The 25,421-nt window shown below is 38.8% G+C and overlaps 1 protein-coding gene across 1 annotated transcript in view; it reads right to left on the reverse strand.

Moving 5' to 3' along the window:
* Positions 1 to 25,421, reverse strand: part of LOC119792626 (transmembrane protein 132C) — a 60,643-nt gene that overhangs the window by 35,096 nt on the left and 126 nt on the right. The window contains exons 1-2 of the mRNA XM_038299356.1: positions 25,066 to 25,421; positions 12,193 to 13,069 (exon numbers count right to left, since the gene is read on the reverse strand). The exon at positions 25,066 to 25,421 is cut by the window's right edge and continues 126 nt beyond it. Of these exons, the coding sequence (XP_038155284.1) occupies positions 12,193 to 13,069; positions 25,066 to 25,183 (995 nt within the window). The 5' untranslated portion in view covers positions 25,184 to 25,421. The remainder of the gene's footprint in view (positions 1 to 12,192; positions 13,070 to 25,065) is intronic.

The following is a 25,421-nucleotide window of genomic DNA, read 5'->3' on the forward strand; positions in this document are numbered from 1 at the left end:
CGTTAGTTTAACGCATCTAATGGTTTTGTTGGATTTGTTTTATTGTGTCAAACTTAACTATAAATAGATTTTGGAAACTTACTTTACATGATGAGTTTTTATTGTTTGCACTTATGTAGCTATGTAGATAGCAGATACATATTGGCACATAATCATTGAAAAGCATAATGTAGTAAATCTTAAAACCAATTCGATTCAGTGTCACTTTCATTTCAGGTGAAGCCTTTTTGCATGTTTTTCCCACATATTTTGCCACTCCAAATACACAAATAAAAAACTCATAATTCCTTAATCACAATCAAATTGGAACTGAAAATAAATCCCCAGAAGGAAGCCATTCCCAGATTCTCTCTGGTTAGTAGCAAACCCTGTTTCTGTGTGCATTAAAGTGACTGACAGAGCAAAACCGAAGGAGGTAATTGTTATCAGTCTGAACGTTCCCAGGAGGCTAGAGTGGCAACAACAGAGGAGGAAAACACACAATGTGGTTAAATGAGCAAAGGAGAATAGATGAGGTTTCAGTAAAAGGACCTACAAGCTCCTGATCTGGTTTCCGTTTAGCCGATATCGAGAAGATGGAAGGTGGCTGCACCCTTATTGTTCACCCTAATGGTAATGCAGAGTCAGCAGTGTCCACTTAAAACCAGTATTGGAAATAACAGTGGCATGTTGATAGCTTGTTTATAACTTGTTTGTTTAAAGAAATCTTTAGTTTCCTTAATTTATGCATAAAGCATATTGCTAAATTATCTCAACCTGTTGAACTTTTCCACATTTTCTTATCTTGGGTTAACAAACTTCAGTTTATAGTATTGTGATTTTTAAAGTAAAATGACACATTTTGCTTCCAAATATTTTCACAAGTCTTAAACCTCTGAAATTATGCTTGTTTTAGCCCCAAAGAGCTAATAATTTTTCGGAACCACCTTTTTTCTGTAGTTGGCGACCTGTCCAGGATGTACCCTGCCTCTCGCCCATTGACTGATGGAAATAGGCACCAGCACCCCTCGTGACCCCACTCGGGACAAGCGTGTCAGATAATGGATGGATGGGTGCTGAATAGACATGCACAGCTTGCCTTTTAGATTCTGCTTTCTTTTTTTTCTGACTATGGCTGCATATTGATGCAGTTTAGCACTGTTGCCTTGCAGGGAAAAGGTCCAAATCCTGTTCTAGGCTGTTTCTGCATGGGGTTTGCGGGTTCTCCGTATGCATGCATGGGTTCTCTCCTGGTACTGGCTTTCCCAAACAGTCCCAAAACCAGATAGATATGTTGACTAGGTCCTAAATGCCTGTTAGGTGTATGTTTGTGCATAGTTGCATGTCTGTGCATTTCCCTGCAATAGACTGGCGACCTGGCCAGGATGCACCCCTTAAAAGACAATACCCAACACCAGCAGCCTGGTTTAGTTTTATAATAAACAGGGATGAAAATAATAAACCATCCACAATAAATCCGATACGAATGTTTATAGAAAACCCTTAATTAGACCTTTTTCTACTTTTATATTGCTTCCTTCTGTGTTAGTCTAACCAGCAATATATAACCTCTTTTGGAATTAATAGCAGCTCTGCTGACTATAGAGAATAATAATTGCAGTCTGAATGAGCAGTTTGCTTTCAATCGGAGAAACCTAAAACCTTTAATGCACCGCAATCACTGAGGAAAAAAGGATGGAATATTCGGAGTAATAATGAGAAAAGTTAACAGGGTGGTTAATCTAGTAATTGCCTCTGAATATGGTTGCCTGCCATGATGGAACACCTCCATGTATTAGGGCAAAGTGGAGCAGGGTTTACTTAATAAAAACTGGCGGTAACAAGAAGTCTTATCTAAAGTCCCCTTTTCTCTCTTTGTAGAAAAAAAAAAGATTCCCCTGCGACTGGAAGGGGTGTTTTTCTTTTGAGCCATTGGAAGCAGAAACCCATCTCCATGGTTTTAGTTAGTGGGCCCTGAGGAAGGCAGCGGGCAGGTCAGAGGCAACGGGGCAGAGAAGATGGATGGCTGTGGAGACTCGAGCTGACAGTGCATGAGAAAGGCAGCTTTCAGGTGCAGCAACAACCATTCATCTCACTTTCTGACCAGGTGAGGTATGAGTGGCAGGTGGTAGTTAAGTTTTTACATAAGATTTATTTATCTACTTTATTTCTCATGGGAAAATACTAGATTACAGTATTGCTCACCTCTCCTCCTTGTACTTTTGAAGTTTTTCAGGTTAAAACCAGAAACTAAACTGAGTTTTAGTAAAACTCTGCAAACCTTCAGAAAGAGTATGATTGTGAAGCCTAAAAGAATAAAATAACATTCCTTTCAATCTGCATATTTACAAATCATTTACCTCTAATATTTCAAAATAACATCAAGAGACGGTTTTTCCAATCTTACCTCAACAGGTTATTAAATTGTTCACCTGCGTATGATTAATTCCCAGTACTGTGTATTCTCTTTTCCACTATCTAAGGACATTTAGTTTAGTCTAGAAGATAATTATTAAAGTCCAATTAATCCTGAACATTCCCAGCATGAAACACGGTGATGGCAGAATCATGCTGTGGGGGTTTTTGTATTCAGAATGGACAAGGAAGCTGGTTATAGATTAATTGTAGACAGACAAAACTAAAACTGGATATTATCTGAAGGGTAAAAAGTATTTCAGATCGCCATCCTAAACATGCAGCCAAAATAGCAATAGTCAGTTTAAGATTTAAGACTCTGTAGTAAAGGCACCACTGGTGGTAATTAGGTCATGTTTGTGCTTTGTTAGATACAAGGGATTTAAAATCTGAGTCCAAACTTTAATCTGAGAATTACACAAAATATCGCCTGACCATGTTCCCAGAAACAATTTAAAAAACAAAATAAGTTTATTCACTGACATAATTATTGACCAGGCTAACTGCTATTAGTGACACAAGTTAGAAGAAGTGCATTTCTATTAATTACTTTTATTTTAAACACTGTTTCTAAATATTTAAAAAGGAGACTGTAAAGTACTGTTTGCGGCAAAGATAAGATCAAATATCCAGTTTTTCTAAGAGATCCAATTGTTATAAAAGACTAGAGTTTGGGTCTATGGTCCTCCAGTTCTTTACCCCAGATACAATCATCTTAAAGGGACAACTCTCAGACATAAGTAAACTTAAACTCTTTTTAGTAGAGAAAAGACAAAAGAAAACAGCACAGAGGTTCTTTTCAAAGAAATACACAGTCGCAGAATAAAAGAGCATTAAATAATGCTAATTAGACTTATAATTCTGGTTCCACCCTTAAAAAAGGGGTGTCCGCTTCCTCTCGCATGTGTTTAGAAGAGCAATGTTTTACTGCACTGGGTTTTATCTCTATGATTGTGTAATTATTGTGGCCTCTACTCCAGCCTAGAGTATCCAGTCTTTAGGAGAGAAGAAATAAAACAATGAAATAATCCCTTATAATATTATGGTTTAAGAAGGAAATATCTATAATTAATGGAGAAGTAAGTAGATAATTAATGTGTGTGTTTTTTGCTTTGACATTTATTTTTTCCTGGAGGATAAATATGATCTCTAACAGACTATATATCTTTCATTTCGAGAGGAATCAGCTGAGACGGCTCAGAGATCTGTTTTAGATGTTCCCTGGACGTTTCCCTCAGGAGGTGTTTCAGACAAGTCACACCAGTAGGAGGCCAGGGGGAAAGCCCAGAACACTCTAGAGAGACAATGTCTCTGGGCTGGCCCTGGAGCGCCTCAGGCACAGGAGCTGGAAGAGGCGAGTAGAGAGGGGTAAGTCTGGGAGTGTCTGCAGAGCCTGCTGCCCCTACAAACCGTTCCCAGATAAACGGAAGACAACAAACACATTTGCACTAATCGTAAATCTGTATTATCAAGTTAATGTTAGGGATTTCTTTGTAAATATGTGTATACTCTTTTTGTTTTAAAAAAAGCTCTCGTCAGTTATTGAAACTTTACACTGCGAAAACAATCTGGAAATAGGTAAAAAGAAATTTCTTAAATTAGGTGAATTTGTCCTTAATTTCAGTAGGTAAATAAGATGATCTGCCAATGGAACAAGATTGTTTGCTCTTAAAATAAGCTAATTAGATAATATTCTCTTGAAATAAGACACAGCAATTATTTTGTACTTTTAGGTGAAAATTGTCTTGTTCCACTAGCAAAGTGCCTCACTTACCCCCTCAATTCAAGAAAAAATGCACTCATTTTAAGAACGAATTACTCATTTAGATTTAGTTTTTGGCAGTGTAAAATATATATCGATCTCATTCAGGACATAATGGAGGGAATCATTAATACATGGCACCATTGCAGCCGCATTATTCACTGTTCTGGTGGAAGAAAAAAATCTATTGTGTAGGGAAAAATATAGATATTAAAAATATATATATATCACCAGCTTTAACAGTCAAAATAATATTGCACATTGTTATTGACCTAAATTTACATTTCAGTGCATTCCTGTTTTTTTCTTGTGTTTTTTGCAGTGACAATCACTGTTTTATACACAAGGAAGCCATATTATATTTTAAGGTCAGCGTTTATGAAAAAGCTGTTAATTTTTTCAACTCAGAGTCTCAGAGCCACTGGTTTAGATGAAGAATCTGTTGTAAGATTTGAAAAGTGCTGATCACAGCAGATTCTGCCCTCTGAGGAGTCTGAAGGGGCTTGATCTACTTTGCAAAGAGCAGTGAGCTCAAATGTATAATGCAATTTAACTGAACTCAGGGTTAGCTTTTAATAATGGGCCTCAGGCTCCAAACACAAATTAAAAATCACAAGTTGGTTTGTAAAACTGTTGAAAGGCAGGTATCCTTTCACCTCTGCTGCACAATTAGGCTATTCTTTTTTTCTGTTGCACAATGATGCACTATTTTGTTTTAGAATTTGCTGCATAAAAAACATCTTCTACAGTCTATGGTGATATGACGTGAAAAATATCAAGCAGTATGACTGCTTTTGCAAAGCACTGTGGAAACCTGCCAATAATGAGAACTGGGGCACAAATGTATAAACCAGCAGAACATGACATTAAGGATTGCAGCTCAGCTTCCCAGACAGACTTAATTGTAAAATGAAGCTTTTTTTCAGACTGATATGTGACAGTGAAATAATTTCAAATTATAATCAGAAAAGGCAAGAATGTTGGGGTTTTTCTGTGTAACCTGGTGCCCAACCTCTTGTATATTCCATTATCGATGCTAATATGGAAAAGCTCCATAAGGTTAGTAATTGCTTCTTCTCCAATGTGATTTTCTCAATCTAACTGTGCAGAAACATTGCTCCGGGGCCACAGCACCACCAGAAAACTCTAGTGAAATCAGAAACAGATGCAGTCATTAATTATGCAGGCAAATGTCCAACGTTTAGCCAGTCTGATGGCGAGCCATCGACAACGTGCTTATCGTTCTTATGGTGTAGTGGAGTTGGGGACACCTTTGTGCCAAAACTGCTGCCAGATGGCTGCGATGGCATGCCTCAAAATGGATGTAAAAGCCCCATTTGTTACAGATAAACAATCAGATTTTCAAGTTAAAAAGGCTTTACGGAATCAGTATTATGCAGAGACAGATGCCTACATTTAATTTGATGTCCAAATGTTTCTTTAAGTCGATTTAATGGATTTAAAATAAACCCAAACTAACCATTTTGGTTTACAGTAAAGAAATTCCTCTAATTTCCACACAGTGAAATGAAAGCAGCAGAGTTGCATAAAGTAACAGCTGTATTCGATTGAAAAGAGAAATTGCTGCTTGTTTTTTTTTCCTTACAGTCAACCTTAAATTTGTATATCCCTTCACTCTGGGCATAGATATGCTGATGAGAGAGCATTAAGGAAAGCTTAATGGGATATAGAGAAAGTGATAGAGCACACAGACATCTGTTGAAGTCTGGATGCACAGGGCTTGTTAATATGCAGATAAGATGAGTGAGGGCAACGATGTGTTACTTTGTGACTGGGAAGAGCACTGCGTGCATATTGCTTATAGAATGATGCAAAAAGGAAATTTCAAAGTCTAGTTACTGAAATCTACGGTACAGATGTGACAGCTTACTAAAAGGATTCCTAATAATACTGTCAATCTTCTAAGCAAATGCAGAAAGCGGGACACTTAGGGGGAACTGAAGAAAATGTGGAAAAAAGGAAAAGGGAACAGAGGTGGCATCACGGTTATCTGATTTTAATTTGCGTTTCTTTTGGGTGACTAAGTAAATGAGATAAAGCGGCAATGATTAAAAGCGACAGGTTCAAGAGGGGGGGAAATTAACTTTTTGTTTTTTTCAGCTTCATTATTTCAACTAAAATAAAGAGATGGGGGGGGAAAAAAACAAGAAAATTAAGACAAACGAATGACTTAACTTTATAATCTGAATCCAACGATCCCCCAAAATGACAGATGGAGCCCTTTGAGCGCCATGTTTTTTCTTCCTCATCTACACTCAGCTTAGGATGCTGTCAATATCTATATTTTTCAAAATGTATATATACCATGGGAGAAATGGATTAATAAATTATCTATTATCTTCTGCTGACCTGCAAACCTTGATACTCCACCTTTTGTTAGGCTAAAAAGAACTGTTTAATTAGAAGGACTAAAAGAATAAATTGTTTCCAAGGTTTTCTATTGGTTTTGTTTTCAGACCTCCTAAAGAGGCTTGTATGTTCCTCAGTAGGGGCCATGTTTCTTCTGCAAGTCTTTTGGAAGTTATAGCTATAGCAGTTTTTGGGATCTGGAGAAAAAATTGGCTCATACCTAGATGGACTGGATAAAATATGTTTTAACATCTATTTTATAGTCTTACCACCGAGTTGAATGTAGGGCCTAGACTTTGACTGGGCTGCCTAGATCCAACATACAACATGGATTTTGTGATTAATCTTAACACCCACCTAAATTTGGGTAATCTCGCCCATTTTGCATACCCAAATGGAAAATAAAATAACCGAGGAACTGTAAAGGGCCGGTTATCCTACTGCAGCAGTGTGTCGCAGTGAGCTTGTCGCAGATATTTTTGATTTATGCCCAATATTGAAGCGTGGTCTGCACTATGTTATTCCACGCCACAACGCAAGAGGGACAATCAGGAACTAGCTGTGGGTCTAGTTATGGCCAAGGTGGAGAGGAAGTGGGGACAAGTTTGTGCGACAACAGAGGGACATGAGGGCAAAAAAGAGCGGGGATCCAGATGGAAAATGGGTCCCAGTGTTCTTGCGCACCCCGCTCTTCTAGCTGGTCCATCTTCACGAGTCATTTTCCACAATGGCGGTCATACAAACAAAACAAGCCGGTAAGGTACCAAACAGGAAATATTTATAGTGTAGAACGGATGTAGATTTGACCAATCAGAGGCCTCCTATCTCGACACAGGAGGGGGCACATTTGCATTCACTGCGACACACTCAGACAACCTGGTTTCTGAGTATAAATCAGCCCAATTTACATGTTTGATACATACTTTGAGAGTTAAACCTTCTAGTTTAATTTGTTCTACATCATGTCAACCACAACTGCAGAAAATTTTAGACCTCTAAGTTTAACAGCTGCAGAGTTGTGGGGCTTTGGACACTTGGTATCACCAGTGTTTCGGAGTTGATAGTTGTAAACGCTTTAAAAATGCTCGCCGGCGACCGGGTGAATTTTCACTACCTCCCAAGCCTCAAGTCTTTTGAAGCTCCTGATATGTTTTTATCCAGGATCTCTTCATATTTATCTTCATCGATCCTAACATTAGCCGGTGTCATCGTCCCTGCTGAAGGAATGCACCTCCAACACCATTATACTGCGACCACCAGGTTTCCTCCTGGAGACAGTATGTTCACAGTGGTAGTTTTTCACCACACATGGCTTGTCATAAACTCATAATTTGAATGATCCCTTTTTTCGGATGTTTCAACAAATAGATATTATGTAGTTCCTCCAGTGACCAGAGGCTTTAGCTGTAGCTCCTATTAATGATTGCTATGCCTGGCCTCTCGTTTTACATGATGGTTGTCAGATTTTCAAAGCCTATGATATTGTTCAATACCCTCATCCTAATTTTAGCTTCTCCAAAAACGTTCTCCCAACCAGTCTACTAATTCACTAATATCCTCAGGCAAAGAACTGACATCTTCACAGAGGCGCTGGACAGATTATTTAAAGAAAATTAGACAAAAAGGGATTATTTCTAGTAGTTAAAGGTGTAAATCATTTTCTTTCCTATTTGTGCCTCTATTCCTTTTGTTCCACAACTTCTTAAAACTCTGTTTTTCTACAATATGTATTATAAAGCAGAGCCTTCCAGCAAACCTTACAGTTTGTGGATTAATTAGTTGTCCAGAAACTGACAGGAGAGCATCAGCTTTATGGATCCTTGTTTGGCCAGGTTTTAAGTAAGGCAACCTTGCTCAAAAACAAAGGCAGATATATTATTTGCTCAAACAAACCAAATTAATATCTGTGCCTTGTTTGAGAAAGAGCGTTCTATGCCTCCTGACAGATCATTATTCACCTGCTCGGAGTAAAGACACTCCTGTCTCGAATAATAACCAAAAAAATCCCTCTGTAATCAGGTTAGCGCAAATCTCAGCTCCGTCTGTTCTGACAGCTAACCTCAGCAAATCGTACGTTTCTTCAGAGCCGTTCCGTTTGATCTCTGACTGGAAGAAGACAACAAAAGGTTGCAGATGGCTGTGGGAACTTTAATGAAACCGTGAGAGCTAGTCAGGTGCATTTAATTTACTTTGCCTCCATTTCTCTCCCATATTGCATCACTTCCAGAGATCACAGAAAAACAAACTGACAATTGATGAAAACAGAGCAAATCATGTTATTATCTTCTTTTTCAACCCCCCTAAGCTTTAGGTTCACCAATGTTCTGATGTATTTTTTTTAAATCATGTAAAGTAACGCACTACTGTAACCTTACAGGACAAGTATCATGGAAAGTCACACAGAGAAAACTCATTTGCATTTTTTTCCTAACAATGTAAGACAAACCATGTGAAGAAGGTGCTTTGATTGTCTACATGCAACCAAGGCGGCAAACCAAACCTGCATATCACCCTGGGCGATACGAAGACCAGACATGGTGTTGGCAGTATTATGCTACTGGAATACACCTCTATGGCAAGAGCAATGCCTCTGGCCAGGAAGAATTAAGATAAATAGTTTGCAATCCTGGAAGAAAAACTATTATGCCACATTCAGACCGCAAGCATCAGAAGCAGCACAAACGCGCATGCTGCTCCATTTTTGATGCTTGTACAAGTTCAGTTCTGACGCCCGGCTGAAGCATCTTTGCTGCTCTTGCTGCACGCTCGAAAAGTGGGTCTGATGCACGTTGGGCGAAGTTACCCGATCCTTTCTTTGCCTGTAGCAATAGCAGCTATATTTGCTGTGATCAGTGGGTAAAAAGTAGTTTTAATATGTTTTTAAGTGAGAAAGTCAACCTGAAAACTTAATCTGTGCAGTCAGTTCATCAAGATTACGATCCTCCGCTCAGACCGCCGCTCAGCTCCCTGTACACCGCCGGTGCTCTGTCACTGGGAATCCCATTCAATAACAGCCTTTTCCGCCACTGTTCGCGGCGGCTGGAGGTAGATGCTAGCACTTTTCACGTACCTAATCCAAACTGCAGGCACCAGAATAATAAAATCAAACATATTTTACCAGCAGGTTTCGACATTCTAAGTTCATTTAGGCGTTTCTAAACTGTTTCAGAGGAGTGATCATAGCGATCTGCATCGGCAGCGCTGTGTCTGTCTCCCTGCCAGCTCCCAAGTCAGCTTCTCTGATTGGTTGATGTGCCACGTCGAGCAGCAAAAGTTCAATTTTTCTGACTCCGGCAGCTGCTGCTTTCGCAGCAAGTCAGACGCATCAGATGCTCAGAAACTACCCAAAAGGTGCTGCAGGACTTTTTGCTGCGCCTTGATGCACGTCAGCCATTGACTTTGAATGTAAACTAGCTGCTTCTGCTGCCTCTGCTGGTTGCAGTCTGAACGCAGCATTAGAGACTGTGAATCTGAGGCTACATAGATTTTACCTTAAATCTGTGGTAAGACTCAGAAATGTACTGTATGCTGAGTACATCATCCTTACTTAGCTTGAGATGCTTTGTTAAAGCGATTAGTTGCAAAAAGAAACTTTATTTAGGATTTTTTTATGTAAAAACAAGGCAGTAAAAATATAGCAAACTGTTTAGTTTCTTAAAATATCAAAAAAATATTTTCATACAGACGTTGCGATGCTGCATATACATGGGTCTTGTAGTGCAAGCTCTGTATAGCCAAAAAAGCAATACATCACAAGAGTTCATGAAGATGAGGAGGAATGACAGAGGAAGAGGGGAGAGTTGGCCTAATAAGCTGGTGTTTGTACAGCTACTGCTAAGAAATTCTTACTATGATAAAAAGTAGTGTTGCGCCGATTCCATTTTCTGGCCCCGATATCTGGCTGGAGACCATATCGATACCATCAGTTTGAAACTCATGTGTGTATATGAAGAACTGCATACTACTTGGATGTAAAATTTTTGCCATCATGGCTTTGTCAAGCTGCTGCCTACCTCTGCAAAGCAGGAAAAAAAATTTATACAAAGTGAATCCAGTAGAACTTTTTATTGCCTACCTGGAATGGGTGACAATAGTTGAATAAACTTTTGGCTCTCATTATGGTGTCGGTGCCATACAGTATTTGTCGGTACTCAGCGATACCGATACCATCATTATAGTGCAATATTGTGGCCCTGTCCGATACTGGTATCAGAATCAGTGCAACACTAATTAAAAAAGCACTAGTTTCTAACGAGGCTGTTTATGTCAAGCATCTGGATGAAATATTTTTCTGATATGTTAGAACGATGCATTGCAATGACTGAAAGATAATTCACTGTCACCTGAAACAGTCTTTCGCTATTTTCCGATTTGATTTTGATCTCATGTTAGCTGCTGCTAATTGTGTATAGCTAAAATAGTAAACAGTAAATCAAAAGCTGATCACATTTGTTTCTTTCAGCAGTTGACTATTCAATAACAGCTCATTATGCCTTTGAGGCAGTAATGCAGTGTGGCATTGTCTAAATTTATATCAGACAATTTTACCCTGCCTGTTTTTACTTTGTCTTCCAGACTAGTAAGACCTAACTGTCTCATCAACCAACCTCCATGAGTGAAAAATATAAGAAAGGATAGATCATTTTTAAATAACAGTGAGATTTACGCATCACCAAAAAGCTATTTTTACATTAACAGGAAAATTACAACATATTTCCTCAAACAAGTTCATCTAATCATGGATTTTAACCACTTAAGATTAAGTGGATAAAATATTTCAGTACAGGAACGCTAAACCTCACAGGGAGATCATGATGAAAACCTGCAGGCATATTTACAGTTAAAGGTGACTCTGGTATATGTGAGGTAGAATAGAAAAGCCCACCACACTTTTCAGATTTCAATGAGCGAACAACAGAAAAGGCATGCATCAGTTTCTTACCTGTTAGATATAAACATCTGTAATTTGCTTAAGATTTCAACAAGATTGCCTAGGGGATTTAATAATATATGGGATGAAAAATAAAAACGCTAAAAAGAATTTAGCAATACCCGGTATTTCCATCAATAACAATCTACATTGAGTGGTTGAGCATTTATTTTTCAGGAGACAAGAAAGGTAATTTTATCATAACTGTCAAAAACCTATTTGATTTTAAAGTGATAAGCCAGACACTCCAGGGATGAATTTATCCTAAACATCACATGCAGTAAAAGAAAAACATGCAGCACTGCAAAATGAAAAAAAAGCCTTAAATTCGCCTGAGCCATGCTATTAATCTCCATGATCTCCATAATCTAACCTAGAGCAAATACTGGGTATATATCCCTTTAGGAATAATGAGTCACATGTGACTTTATTTGACCCACATTAACCATGATGACTATCACTCTTGAAACAGCTCTTAATGTCATCAGGCTGCACTAGAGCAAATAATCTAGTCCTCTTCAGTGAAAAAAACCCTGTGATATTTTCAGAGAAATGCCATAATCCTTGTTATATCTCAGTGCTCCTAACATGGCCTTATTTTGATGCCAGTGGATTAGTGCAAGAATTAGGAAAGATGACTAATACTTAGTGAAATTGTCTCAGATTACTTTTTTTGTTTTTCTTGCATTGGTACTTGATTGAAACCAGAATAAAGCAAATGCAAACACAGCTATACCTGAGAGTAAAGTTAGTGAGCTGGGCAGAGTTGGCCATCAGTATGTAGAATGTGGCGATGTCAGTCTTTTTCAGAGGTTTGGATGATGTCCGGATGACGATTGCGTTCCCAAGCTTGAGGCGAGAGAGCGTCGCCATCCCCTTGGGAATCTGCAGCAGTTGCACACTTCCAATCCTCTGCATAGGAGTTACAGGAACATACTCAGGCAGCTGTGCTGAGCCGCTCCAGCGGCTTCCGTTCACAGAAAAGCACTTTCCATTGACCCTGGGCTGGGCCTGGTAATACAGCTCCACTGAGTTCCCAGCAGATGGATCCTGCCTTTCCCTGCTGGTGCCCTCTAAGCCTGCAGCAAACCAAGTGGGCTCAGGCACAAGCTCAGCCATGCAAGTTGCCCTCTCCCCTCCTATAGCACAAAAACCCCTCACCTCCTGTGTTTGCCAGAAAGCATAAACTGTCACACATGGTAGCTCATCCTCGGCTCCCTTGCCTCTGCCCCAATCCCTCCCTGCGACGTAGAAGAGAACGCGAACTTTGGGTTTAGAGGAGAAAACCCGGGGTGTCAGCATGAAGGCCTGGATTTTCCAGTTAAATGTAAAGACATCTGGGGCATTAAAAAGCTGCACCGACTGCACCAGATCCAGAGGCACAGGTCTCTCTGTGGACACAGGACCATAGCTGGCGTTGACAGCTGGCTGGTGGCTGGCTCTTAAAATAACAAAGGGCTGCGTGTGACTCTGCATGCTGGAGTTCCTCATGAAGTCCTGTCCAGCCTCCTTAAGGAAGAGGTAGTCGGCATCCCGTACCTCGTAGTTGACAGGCAGGAAGACGGGGAAAGAGACTGGATACTTAATATCGACGAGTTCCTTGCTGCTCAGATCTAGAAGATAAAAAAGCAAGATATTACACAATAGTGAACACATAGGTATAATGAAAGAAAGTACCCATCTATATTTGCGCCAGGTTCATGGAGGGACAGCCCATCAGCTGAGTAGGGCATCAAAGAATTAAAAAGGCTTCTGAGCTTAACCTTAAGCTTCCCCCCATTTCTCTTACAAAGAATGGAAAACAATATTACTAGTAAAAGTTTATGCGTCCAATTCGAAACCCCAATATCATAATGAAATTCTTAATGGTCACCAAGTGACTATGGTAATGGAGCACTAGACAGAGGCAGGGCTGACTGTCTCTGGTTTATGGAAAATGAACCTGGATGATGAGCTTTTACCACATCTATTAAGTAGATAGGAGAAACACAGTAACATCAAGATGGAGGACAGGGAGTAAAGGATTTTTTTTCTAATGGGAGTTTAAAAAAATGAATACCCTATTTTCTTATAACATCTTTTTTACACAACAAACTTAATTCATGTTTATTTGTGACATAAATAAAGACTGTTTAAATATGATAATGGGACAACAAATGTGACATTTCAAGATTTGGACATGATAGATGTTTCATTAAAGAACAGGAAAAGTGAACGTTCTGTAGGTTTAAGGGGTTTAACGGATAAAAATTATCTGGTCGTTCTTGAGCACAAAAACATAGCTGGGTTATCTCTAGAGAAGCACATATCCACTTTTTTCCGATCCAATCCCACACCGATACTTGAGCTGAGCGTATCGTGCCGACACCAATTCGATTCAACTGTACATTTAAGTAGAGGCTTTAGCCTTAATGGAAACATTGTTAAAACAAAGTAACAGATGTAAATGTGCTTTATATTAAAAAAACAAAACCAAAAAAAATAGTTCCATGTAAAGTGCACTGGATTATAGCTGATATGCGATCCAAATATCGGATCGGTGCATCTCTAGTTATTTCTATTACTCATATGCTGGGTTTGTACAGTTCGGATATAAGCTAATTATATTTGAGCAAAAATCGGGTCAATAACTATGAATGGTGCCTGGTATTAAAATCCTGGTTCTCAAAACCTCAAAGATCCCATCTACACATGACGATCAAAAACGTTACTATACCAGGTTTGATCCTACGATCTGTGGTGTACAGCCACACGCCAAGCACAACATACAGAGACAGATTTCACGCAGGAAAATTTACGTCTAGCAAGAAAACTTACTAGACCTCACTAGATCAAGTTCAAGAGGATCAAGTTCAGGAAACATACATATCACCAATTAGACACATTTTAACAGAAAAAACATGATAATATGAAAATGTTAAAAGAGTGGAAACTGAGGAAGTTATGTCCCTTTAAAAAAGCTGTTGCGCCTCGGGGGCTTCCTCACGGTTCTTTTCCTGGGAGCAAGTTATTTACTACTCAAACTGGGTAAAACCATATAAAAAGGACTATAAAACAGGAGTAAAAAAGTAACAAAGTTTATTCCAGATCAGGTCGTTACAGGACAGAGAAAATGCTTGGAGCTTGCACAGCTGTGGGCTCAAAAATCACGTCTGCGAGCGTCCGGCAAAGATTGAGCTCCGAACAAGGTCATCTCCTGCTTCTTATAGCTCATGAGTCTATGTGTTGCATCATGTTGATGTTTAGCTGTCCATATCAGAAACTGACACGCCATCCATGTCTTGAACTCCATGCAGCTTGGTTCTATGCCTCAGGGTTACAGATAGCTCTCCTCTATCAGACCAGCTCCAAGATGTGCCCATATCCTGTGTATTTTTAAAGACACGGAGGCTGTCCTGATTAGATGACCTCCGTACACACAGTGACATCCACAATGTGAAGGAAGGCCTTCTACTCTGTCTAATCTGGCTAACAGAATAACAATGCACATGATGTATAAATAATAAACCTAACAAGAGTGAGCAGGGGCTGTAGTCTACCTGCTAAACTGGTGAGTTGTGTTTGTTTTTTGTTTAGTTTTTTTCCTTAGGAAAGGCTTTCTAATTGGCTGCATGTCACATTCAATTGATTGCATCCTCTTCTGAAGTCGGGAAACTCCACACACACTAGAATATCGAACCAAGACAGAAGAGACTAGAGGGAGCCTAATAATCATTGACAGGCTGTCGTTTTGAACTCGTCCACAGAGTGAGGCAGGGTCATGTGTTTGTAGAAGCTGCAATCCCAGGCACATGCTTTATTCTAGTTGAATGGCCTGCACTTGTAATTTGCTTTATTAAGTAGGACCCCACAGCACTTTACGTGACATTCAGTCATTTTCAAGACAACAGGTTGGTGGTGGTAAGCTACGCTGGAGCCACAGCTGCACTGGGACAGACTGACAGAAGCAAGGCAGCCATACAATCAGTGTCAGCGGAACGTCAGACCAAAAAGAGCTGGGAAGGCAGGAGAATTTGCTCGTCCAATGACTCAGAGAAAGAGGCAGAAAGAGTCAATCCTGTAACCGACAACCCATTGGTTACAGAATGGACCCCTACATTGTGAACCCCCATCAACCTTTATGTTTAATATTTAGATGTAAATTCAATAAAGAACCGTTTTTGATGTAATCCAGTGGCTAAGTAAGTTCAATGTTTGATTTAGATTTTTCCCTTTACAATTTTATATCGTGAGCAAAGTACAGCAGCTTTGCAATAATATAACTTTTTATTTTGGATGTTTAAACCAGGTTCTATCCGGGTACTCCGGCTTCCTTCCACGGTCCAAAAAACACGACTGTTGGATTAATTGGCTTCTCTAGATTCTCCTTAGGTGTGTGTTTGTGTGTGAATGGCAGTTTGTCCTGTTTGTCTCTGTGTTGCCCTCTGATGGACTGGCGACCTGTCCAGGATGTACCCCGCCTCTCGCCCATTGACAACTGGAGATAGGCACCAGCACCCCTCGCGACCCCGCTTGGGATTAAACGTGTAAGAAAATGGATGGATGAATGTTTAAACCAGACCAAGATAAAATGTAGTTATGTCATTTGTACCTTTTCCTTCAAAATCTAAAACCAAAGGTTGGTTTTTGCATCACTAAGCAATCATTTAGCTCTTAATTTTAAACCTTTCGTTTTATTTTTTTTATTAATTTAGATGAATGATGTCTAACAACATAGCCTTTTTTTCATTTAAAACATTTAGTGTAAATATTTGGACTGGTAAAATGTGGCCAATTTTAGCCATACCTTAACTTTTGTTTTATTTTTTTCAGTTTTTTATGAAGGACATTGCTTTGCCATATTTTACTAAATAAACATGTCTGATCATTAGTATTATTAGTATGTTTATTTTATAAGGGGTTAGATTAGCTATTTAATGAGGGACACAGTACTGTATAATCAAACATTGAGAGAAAAAAAATGTTTTTGTGTTGCACATGTGGAGGGTTTTCCGTATATCTAAAATAACAACTCCATCTTCAAGACCAAAATATTTTTCATATAAAATGTTAGACCAGCAGAAAAAAAAAATGTTATTATACCTTCTCTGACAGATTTCTTGCTTTCATTGGAAGCAAGCTGAGTCAAAAGTAATTTAATGTTCCTTTTTTAATCTCTGTTTCACCAGAACAAAAGAGATATTCAACAGCAGATCCAAATGTCAACAATTTATTCATATAATAGTGAGTATTATACGAATAAGTATTCACTCTAGTTCGTAATAAGAGCTCATGTTTGATTAGTTGCAATAAACCTTAGAGCACTAAGCATATTATAGCATAGAAATTATGTTTGACAGTGAATCAAATACCTTTTTACAGATTAACATACAACTGCAAAAGTTTCTTGCACAAAATCAAAAAGAAAATTTGTGTACTATGTATCTGTGAAATGTTTGGAGATGTCAGATAAAGTGTTCGTTCCTAAATTATTGATGTTGCATCTCCAGTTAAGAAGGTTTAAAGGGAATCCATTCATCATGTTTCCTCATGGCTGCTAGCATTTGATGACTCTCTCTACAACATCTATCTATCTCATCCGTTTTTCATCTTTGTTCCTCTACTCCAGCTAAAAAGCCTGTCAAGATGGCCTGGACAGTTCACACTGCGCTGACTGCACTGTACATGTCACAGTCATTTCAAGCCAGCAGCCCTCAGATAAAGCCATCAGCATGCCGGGTTTTTTATTTATTTATTTTTTTTTCATTTTTCCTTCCTTGCCCACACAGACATGAGTATCATTCATGTTCACTGAGTGGGCGCTGCGCTGCGCCGCGCCGCGTGAGGAACAGACTAAAGCCTGAATCTGGGCTGCTGTGGTTTATCCTACCAGAGGCCACAGTGACAGATGCGATGTTTGAAATCAGAGCTGGCAGCAGCTCCGTTTGGAGTAAATATAAACTAGCTTATTTTGTCCAAAAAGAAGGAAAACCTCTGTAGCTTTGATTTAGTTACCAAATAGCAATGCCCGATAATCCCCATGTAGCTGACTTTCACTTGTTACTCTCATGTCTGACTCCTTTTAATCCACAAAACTGAAGGAGGGTACCTTACTGAAGCAATTAATCTGTATGAATGCAGATTTTGTTAAGACTATTTGAAAAAGGCAGACTGAAAATGAACTGTTTCTTTCCCAATATTTGCTATTCATTCACTGGTGAATGCAAAACTTTCATCCAAATGAAAGCAGATAAACATACAAGTAAATATGCCGCAGCAAATGTTCAAGCTGTTCAAGCCTCTCAAGGTTCTCAGCTGGAAACCTGAGCTGCTTCGTCTCCTCAGCCAAGTCAGATAACATCAGTTATCAGATAAAACTCTGATTTCCTGGCCCTGCAAGATATTAGCTTGTTCATTTTAGCAAAGCAGGAAGTTGTCATAATGTGGCGTAAAATTAAAAACAAAGGTTTGTTAAATGTAAGTTTCTTTATCCAAAATGGCTTTATTTTATTATGATGAGGGGAAATTGTTAAGAATGTTTAAGAACAGCCAAAGACCTGAAGAGTCATCACTGATCCGCCTTTTAAATTGCCAGGCTTTGTAAGGGTGCTGATTGAGAAAAAGAATAAATGTGAAACCTGAATTAATTGGCAGAGCTTTCCAGTTGACTATTATGGAGAAAATGAATCACACTAATTTAACTCTACGGCAGTGGTCTCCAACCCTGGTCCTCAAATCTACTGTCCTGCAGGTTTTAGATGCATCCCTGCTCCAACACAGTTTAATTAAATTAATGGCTTTTCAACCAAACCTTTATCAAACTTGATGGCATGCTGAAAAAGGTAATCAATCATTTGATTCAGCAGTGTTGAAGCAGGGATGCATCTTAAATCTGTAGGACAGTAGATCTTGAGGACCAGGGTTGGAGACCACTGCTCTAAGGGCACTCCAGTAAGGTGAAGGCAGCATTATGCTGTGGGAGGATCTCAGTGCCATGATCCAATGATGTTTTTGTTTTGGTTTTTATTGTTGTTTGTTTTCCAATCTTAGTCCTCAAATACTTTTATTTGGATTTTTCCTTATCAGTTGATTAAACTCTATTCTCTATTATGTTTCAGTCACGTTTTTTAATCTTATTTTTTATGTCTAGCTCTATACTTATTTTTGTAATTTTGGTGTTTTAGTTTATTTTCTATGTAAGTGTAGGTCTCCATTGTGCTTAATTAAGTCATCTTCATATTATTTTGCGTTAATTAGTCCCCTTCAGTCTGTTACCATAGCCAGCACTCTCCTCTCCCAGCTGTTCCACATTCCCCTGATCCAGCTCACCTGGATCTAATATGATTCTCCAGCCTTGCCTCAGTATAGAAGTTCACTTGTTGTATTTCTTCTTTCTTGGTTCCTTCCATTACACTGCAAATGCTCAACCTCTCCTTGTGCTCTATCTGTATCTAGTTTAATAATGTCTCTATTTATTCTGCTCAAGTTCATGTCTTTATTACAGTCCATCTAATGAATCACAAAGCTAGGAAACATTAAGCAAGTTGGATGAAATGTTGCTCTTAAGTTCACTGCCTCTACATTAAATGCACAGCTATGTGGTTGAACTTTGAAACAAATTAGTGTTTCAAAACCACAATAATCTAAAATGAAGCTTCTTTTGTTGCATCAGTCTTAGTGGAAGTGTTAGGACCTAAAACCTCATTTAAAAGTCCCTCCCATGGCAGGAAACCAACAAACTTTAATAAAGTTTGTCTATAACTCAAACTTGCACATCCAGATCTTGTCTGTATAAATCACCGAATTTGTTTTTGTATGATAATTGCTCTATGGAAAATAACGGTTCAAATGAATCATGTGCAGCCTGAAAATATGACATTCCAGCTCATGATGAGTGTGTTTAAGTTATTTTTTGAAACTGAACATCAAACAAAGCTGTGATGTGGATTATGTCTCATCTCAGGACATAAATAACAAATCCTGAGGCCTCGTCTTCTGATTACTTTACTCCTAATAAGGAAGATCTTTATGATTCAATGAGCAAAAATAAAAAGATTAAACCTGCCTAATAAAAGTTTTTTCCTTCTTTTTTTATTTATTTATTTTTTTAAATCTATGTCTAATGAACTATATATTTTCCCTAAAGTTTGTATTTTCTGCATCTGTTTCTTAGAGGTTTAATAAATCTTTGCATCTTTCTAAATAAAATGCTCTAAGCCTGAAAATCCTTTGTGAATCCTAATGTGCACTGATGGCTTTTACCATATGTGCAAAACAACTTCCCAATCCCAACAGCTTTGCAGTCGGCAATCGATGTCTGCATTCTAATCAGTAAATGGTAAGATGGAAAAAAATATTGTTTGATTATTCATGATATGAGGGGTGCTTTTTGAGGTGATTTGGTTGTTTTATCAATATGTATAAATGAAGACAATTAGTTAAAGGCCCAGATGGTACTAATACTAATTGTGCTCCAGTGACACAACATTTTCACCAAGTTGTATGACTGTCTGTTTTCAATATTTGGACTGGTGTCCTATTTGTGGAGCATTTATCTTTAAGCGAATTTCCCTCTTTATCTTCTATTTTACATTAAAGTTTATAGATGGCTAATAAAAAGTTTATTGATATGTTATAAATCAATTTATAGTTGATATAACTCCTTCATAAATTAATATTTAAAGGCAAGCAAGAGACAAAACCTTCTCTGCAGCCGGTCCCAAACTCTGGAATAATTTCCCATTGTATATCAGGCAGGCTTCCACTTTGACCATTTTTAAATGTTTTTAAAAGTCTCATATTTTTTTCATTTTTGTATTTAGTACTCAAAAGGTTTTTGATTTTGGTTCATTTTATATTTTATTTATTTTATTTTCTATATGGATTTTACTTATTTATTTGTTCTATATTATTTTTATTTTTATTATTACATTTGTTGGTGTTTGTATTTCTTCTTTTGTGCAGTACTTTGTTCCTTTTCTTCTTTTAAAGTAATATATAAATAAAGTTGGACTGGGTTGGGTTGGACATCCAACATTTCAGACTAATTTCCTACCTTATAAGCACATTGAGCATTCATACACATATTCCTTTAGCCTGCATAGAATATTGAACGAATAATACACTTTTAAGAATGAATTACAAAGTCTAGGGTTAAGGGTTAATTAATAACATATCCAATAGTTATTTATTAGCTATCTAAAGGGGGAGCTGATTTATTATTAATAGTTGACAATGTGCTGAAATGGTGGATCCTTCAGTATGAAAACTTGTTCTTATGTTTGCAGAACACACTGTAGGTCCATCTACTGTAGTTGGGACAGACACAGACCTCTTGATTTTATAAAACACACAGTAAGTAAGGAGATAATTAACTTTCCAAAAGCGATCTGCAGCAAAAAAAGAGATGCTAGCAAGCTAGCATATGTTAAATGCACTGGCTACTATTTAACCAGAGACATAACATAACCCAAGGTTACATGTAGAGGGGAAAAAAACAACAACATTATTCTTTGTACAGTCCCAGCTCTCTGCAGGTACCATCATTCTCCAGGACTTTGATGCTAAATTAGGTTCAGATTCAAATGGCAAGGTCCAAAAAACCAAACCAAGATCAACGCCAATTTATATTGGGTTGCTGTTATAACTTTAAATCTCAAATTAAAATATTTATTTATGTTTTTGTTATATGCATTATTAATTCTAATTTAACTTTATTGTTCTCACAATGACCTGTCCAGGGTGTACCCCGCCTCTTGCCCGTAGACAGCTAGAGATAGGCATGAGCTCACACTGGAGAAATTTATCTCTGCATTAAACCCATCCCCTTGGGGAGCAGTGGGCTGCCATTGTGCAGCCCGGGGAGCAGTGTGGGGTTAAGGGTCTTGCTCAGGGACCCAGAGTTCAGGCTGTGGTGATCGAAACCAGGTACTTGCAACCTTCTCAGAGCACAAGCACACTGCTCTAACCACTAGACCAGCCCCTCCCCGTAATCTGTTTTTGTATTTTAATATAATGGACGACAGGAATACTAGCAACTACTGCACTGGCAGCTAATATGGATAAAAAAAAAACAACAAACAACGTATCTGCACCTGGGTTATTCACAAGGCTTTCAGTCAAAAAATTAAAAAACCAAAATAATAGTTGTCAATTTGTGAAGTGAAGCAGCCAAAAAGTTAGAACAAACACATCATCAGTCACATCAAGCGTATGCCTTTTCTCTTAAGGAAGCACGGTCTAAGTATTATTCCAACATTATCAACAGCTGTCCGGGAAATTCCAAACAGCTTTTCTCGACAATAAAACATCTCCTTCATCCCAATCAACAAACTGAGGATGAGGATTCGACTGAAAAATGCAATCTGTTTCTCTCATTTTTCAAAAACAAAGTAAATTCTATTAGATCTCAGCTCCACAGCCTTCCTGATCTTCGGCTGCCATCTACCCTTGTACACCATGGGTCCATGAGCTGCTTTGATGAAGTTGCAAAGAGTGAAGTGGAGAACATCCTCAAGAAAATGAAGCCTTCATCCTGTGCCCTGGATCCCTGCCCCTCATCACTCATAAAATCTAATCATGCCGCAATAAGTCCGTTAATCACACAAATAATAAACAAATCACTGAAATCTGGTCATGTTCCATTGCCTCTTAAAACAGCCATCATTAAACCTCTTCTAAAGAAATCTACCCTGGATCCAGATATTCTTTCCAATTACCGCCCAATTTCACATCTTCCTTTTCTGTCAAAAGTGCTGGAAAAAGCTGTTGCCGCTCAGCTGCAGCTTCATCTAGAACAAAACTCCCTGTACGAGAAATTTCAGTCTGGGTTTCGTTCTGCTCACAGCACTGAGACCGCTTTGCTGAGAGTTACTAATGACATCTACATGGCAGCTGATGCTGGGTCTACATCTCTCCTTGTTCTCCTTGATCTAACTGCAGCCTTTGACACTGTGGACCATAACATCCTACTACACCGTCTTCATGTGGAGGTCGGTCTCTGTGACACCATTCTGGACTGGTTTAAATCTTTTCTCTCCAATCGGCTGGAATGTGTTAGCCTAGGCAAGGCCAAGTCCCAGGCTGTCTCTGTCTCCTGTGGTGTCCCACAGGGGTCAGTATTAGGGCCCCTGCTGTTTTCCCTTTACATGCTGCCTTTGGGTCAAATCATAAATCGATATAACATCTCCTTTCACTGCTACGCCGACGATATACAACTCTATATTAGAACTGGAGCATCATCACCATCTTCACTTAATGCTTTCACTACCTGCCTGGAGGAGATAAGGAAGTGGATGACTCAGAATTTCCTTCAGTTGAACTGCTCCAAAACTGAGGCCATGCTGATCGGAACACCTCACCAGGTTCAATCTTCAACTATGACGACTGTTTCCTTTTCTGGACAAGACATCCCATTTTCCACCATAGTTACAAATCTTGGAGTTAAAATGGATTCTCAATTTACTTTTGAAAATCACATTAAGCATCTGTCTAAAATCTGTTTCCTTCATCTTCGTAATATCTCCAAAATTCGTCCGTTCCTTTCTTTTTCTGATGCTGAGACTCTCGTTCATGCATTTGTCTCCTCCAGGTTAGACTACTGCAACTCTCTGTTTGTTGGAATCCATAAAAAACATCTTCAGAAGCTCCAATACATTCAAAACAGCGCAGCCAGGATTCTCTTGAGGGCCCGCAAATTTGCCCATATTACACCTATTCTGCATGACCTTCACTGGCTTCCCATCACCTGCAGAGTTCAATACAAAATCGCGCTCATCACCCATCAGTGTTTAAACGGATCCTCACCGGATTATCTGAAGGACCTTCTCACTCCACATTCATCCACCAGATCTCTTCGATCACAAGACTGCAACTTCCTTCACCTTCCTCGCTCCAGATTAAGGTCCATGGGAGATCGGGCCTTCGCTGTCGCTGCCCCCCGTCTCTGGAACTCTCTCCCAGATCATCTGAGAGCTCCACAACCATTGAATGATTTTAAAAGAGGCTTGAAGACTTTTTTATTTAAGCAAGCCTATTCTGCCTCCACATGATTTTTATGTTGTTTATTTTTATCTTTGATTTTATTGACCACATGATTTTTATGTTGTTTATTTTTATCTTTGATTTTATTGACCACATGATTTTTATGGTTGATTTTTATCTTTGATTTTATTTGCACTGTGTAGCACTTTGAGATTTTTCTTAATGAAAAGTGCGGTACAAAATTGGATTTATTATTATTATTATTATTACATCTGCAACCAAATTTAGACCCATTAAGTCCCATTTACACATTAACCTACATAACTGACCCTAAAGCTTACTTTAAAAAGCAGAGCTGAGTTTGTAAAGGAGAATAGTCCTCTAGTTCTTAAAGGAATCCCATTATTATGCTTACCCCCGACAAATTTAGCTTCATTTTGACCATGTTTCCTCTGTTTATAAGTAGTTTTGAGTGGCCCAGGCAGCAGAGTCCTGACAGAAGAGCTAAAGATTATGCTGATGGCAAAGAGGGCTTCCAAACCGAAAGACCTTAAGCTCATAACCTAAGATAAAAGGAAAAATATATATACTATTCAAAACATGCAAAACACTGGCCCCATTTTTCATTGAGAGGTTTTGGCTACTACCAGAATTGCGAGTAAGATTAATACATAACTCTTGGAAAAAGGACCCAGCTTTACATCATCCCCACAGCTTTTTATTTTCATAACTTGTGGCAAATTCATAGCAATGTGTAAACAAGCACAGATCTTGTGATATGCAGCTTTAAAGTACTGAGGTAGAGAGAAAGGGAAGGACAGAGAAGAGGGAGATAGAAAAGACGGACAGAATGAGCCTTGAGCTTATGTAGTGATTGGTAGGGATTGTTAGTTCCAATGAAACTCTTAAAGCTGCTTTAAAAAAAAAAAATCTGATTTATCCCAATTTCTCAGCGTTTGTCATCCTATTAAAAGTCAGCCTGCGTGCTCTCCCTGGAAATGGCAAGCCATGAGGCACTTCCCTGCTTTACAGTTAATGCCTTTGTGATTTCCTTCATCTGTTTTTAACCCCTTCTTTTTTTTTTTTTCTTCATCAAGTTGGGAATATAAATGTACTCCTTAATGTTTGCCTTGCTGTGTGTGTTGGAAAATTGGCTCCCTGCCTGACATCAAAGCAGACAATGTACCTCGGATTTAAAGGCATGGCTCAAATTTTAATACAAACCCATCAAGTCTTTATACTCCTCACTGATTTCATCCTTTAATATTTAATGCGCCCCTTACTGCTGTGACAATCCCTTGCTGCAAGTAAGACACATAATTATGTTGAGTTTAGGATTGCTGCAACGCTGTACTACAGAAGAAGAGTATTAATAAGGAGCCAGATGAAAGTTTGTGGTGTTAATTTGGACATTTGTTTATTATTCAGACCTTATGAGAAAGCTGCTATATCCATGATTCAGCTGAGAGGAACTCAGTTCCTATAAAGAAATATGCAAAGAAGATGCAGGGTTAAACTGCTTTTTAATTTACCACTAAAGATTGTCTCAGGAGGCTCCGATGGGACTTTTCTGCACTCGGACGTTACTTTTCCAGTAAGTTTATATCAAAATGGAATCAAACAGAGAATCTGGTCACTCTCGGCTTACCTTGTGTGAGTGCTGCTGGTACAGTTGCAAACACCAACAATGAGATCATCCAGCTTTGCCAGTTAAAGCTCATTTTGGCACACTGCGCGACTCGCCGTTGCAGACAACTACTTTCCATCGTCCTTGCGGTTGAGTTTTCGTTTCAACAGAACACAGAGCCGATCGTGTCACTCATCCCTGCAGTTCGCTGGCTCGACATCATCACACCTGTGGGAGTGGAAGAAGTCGCGTGGTCCGCGCGTTGCAGGTGAAACGCGGAGCGCGCGTCAAGAACCGCTCATCGACTATGCGTAAAAGCCGTGCGTAACGACCCCGGTGAGACTCTGGGGTGGAAATGTTGGATGTGGGTGTTCGGC

This window comes from Cyprinodon tularosa, unplaced genomic scaffold, assembly GCF_016077235.1.
Source record: "Cyprinodon tularosa strain WSP-4 unplaced genomic scaffold, ASM1607723v1 ctg426, whole genome shotgun sequence".
In the NCBI taxonomy this organism is placed as follows: domain Eukaryota; kingdom Metazoa; phylum Chordata; class Actinopteri; order Cyprinodontiformes; family Cyprinodontidae; genus Cyprinodon; species Cyprinodon tularosa.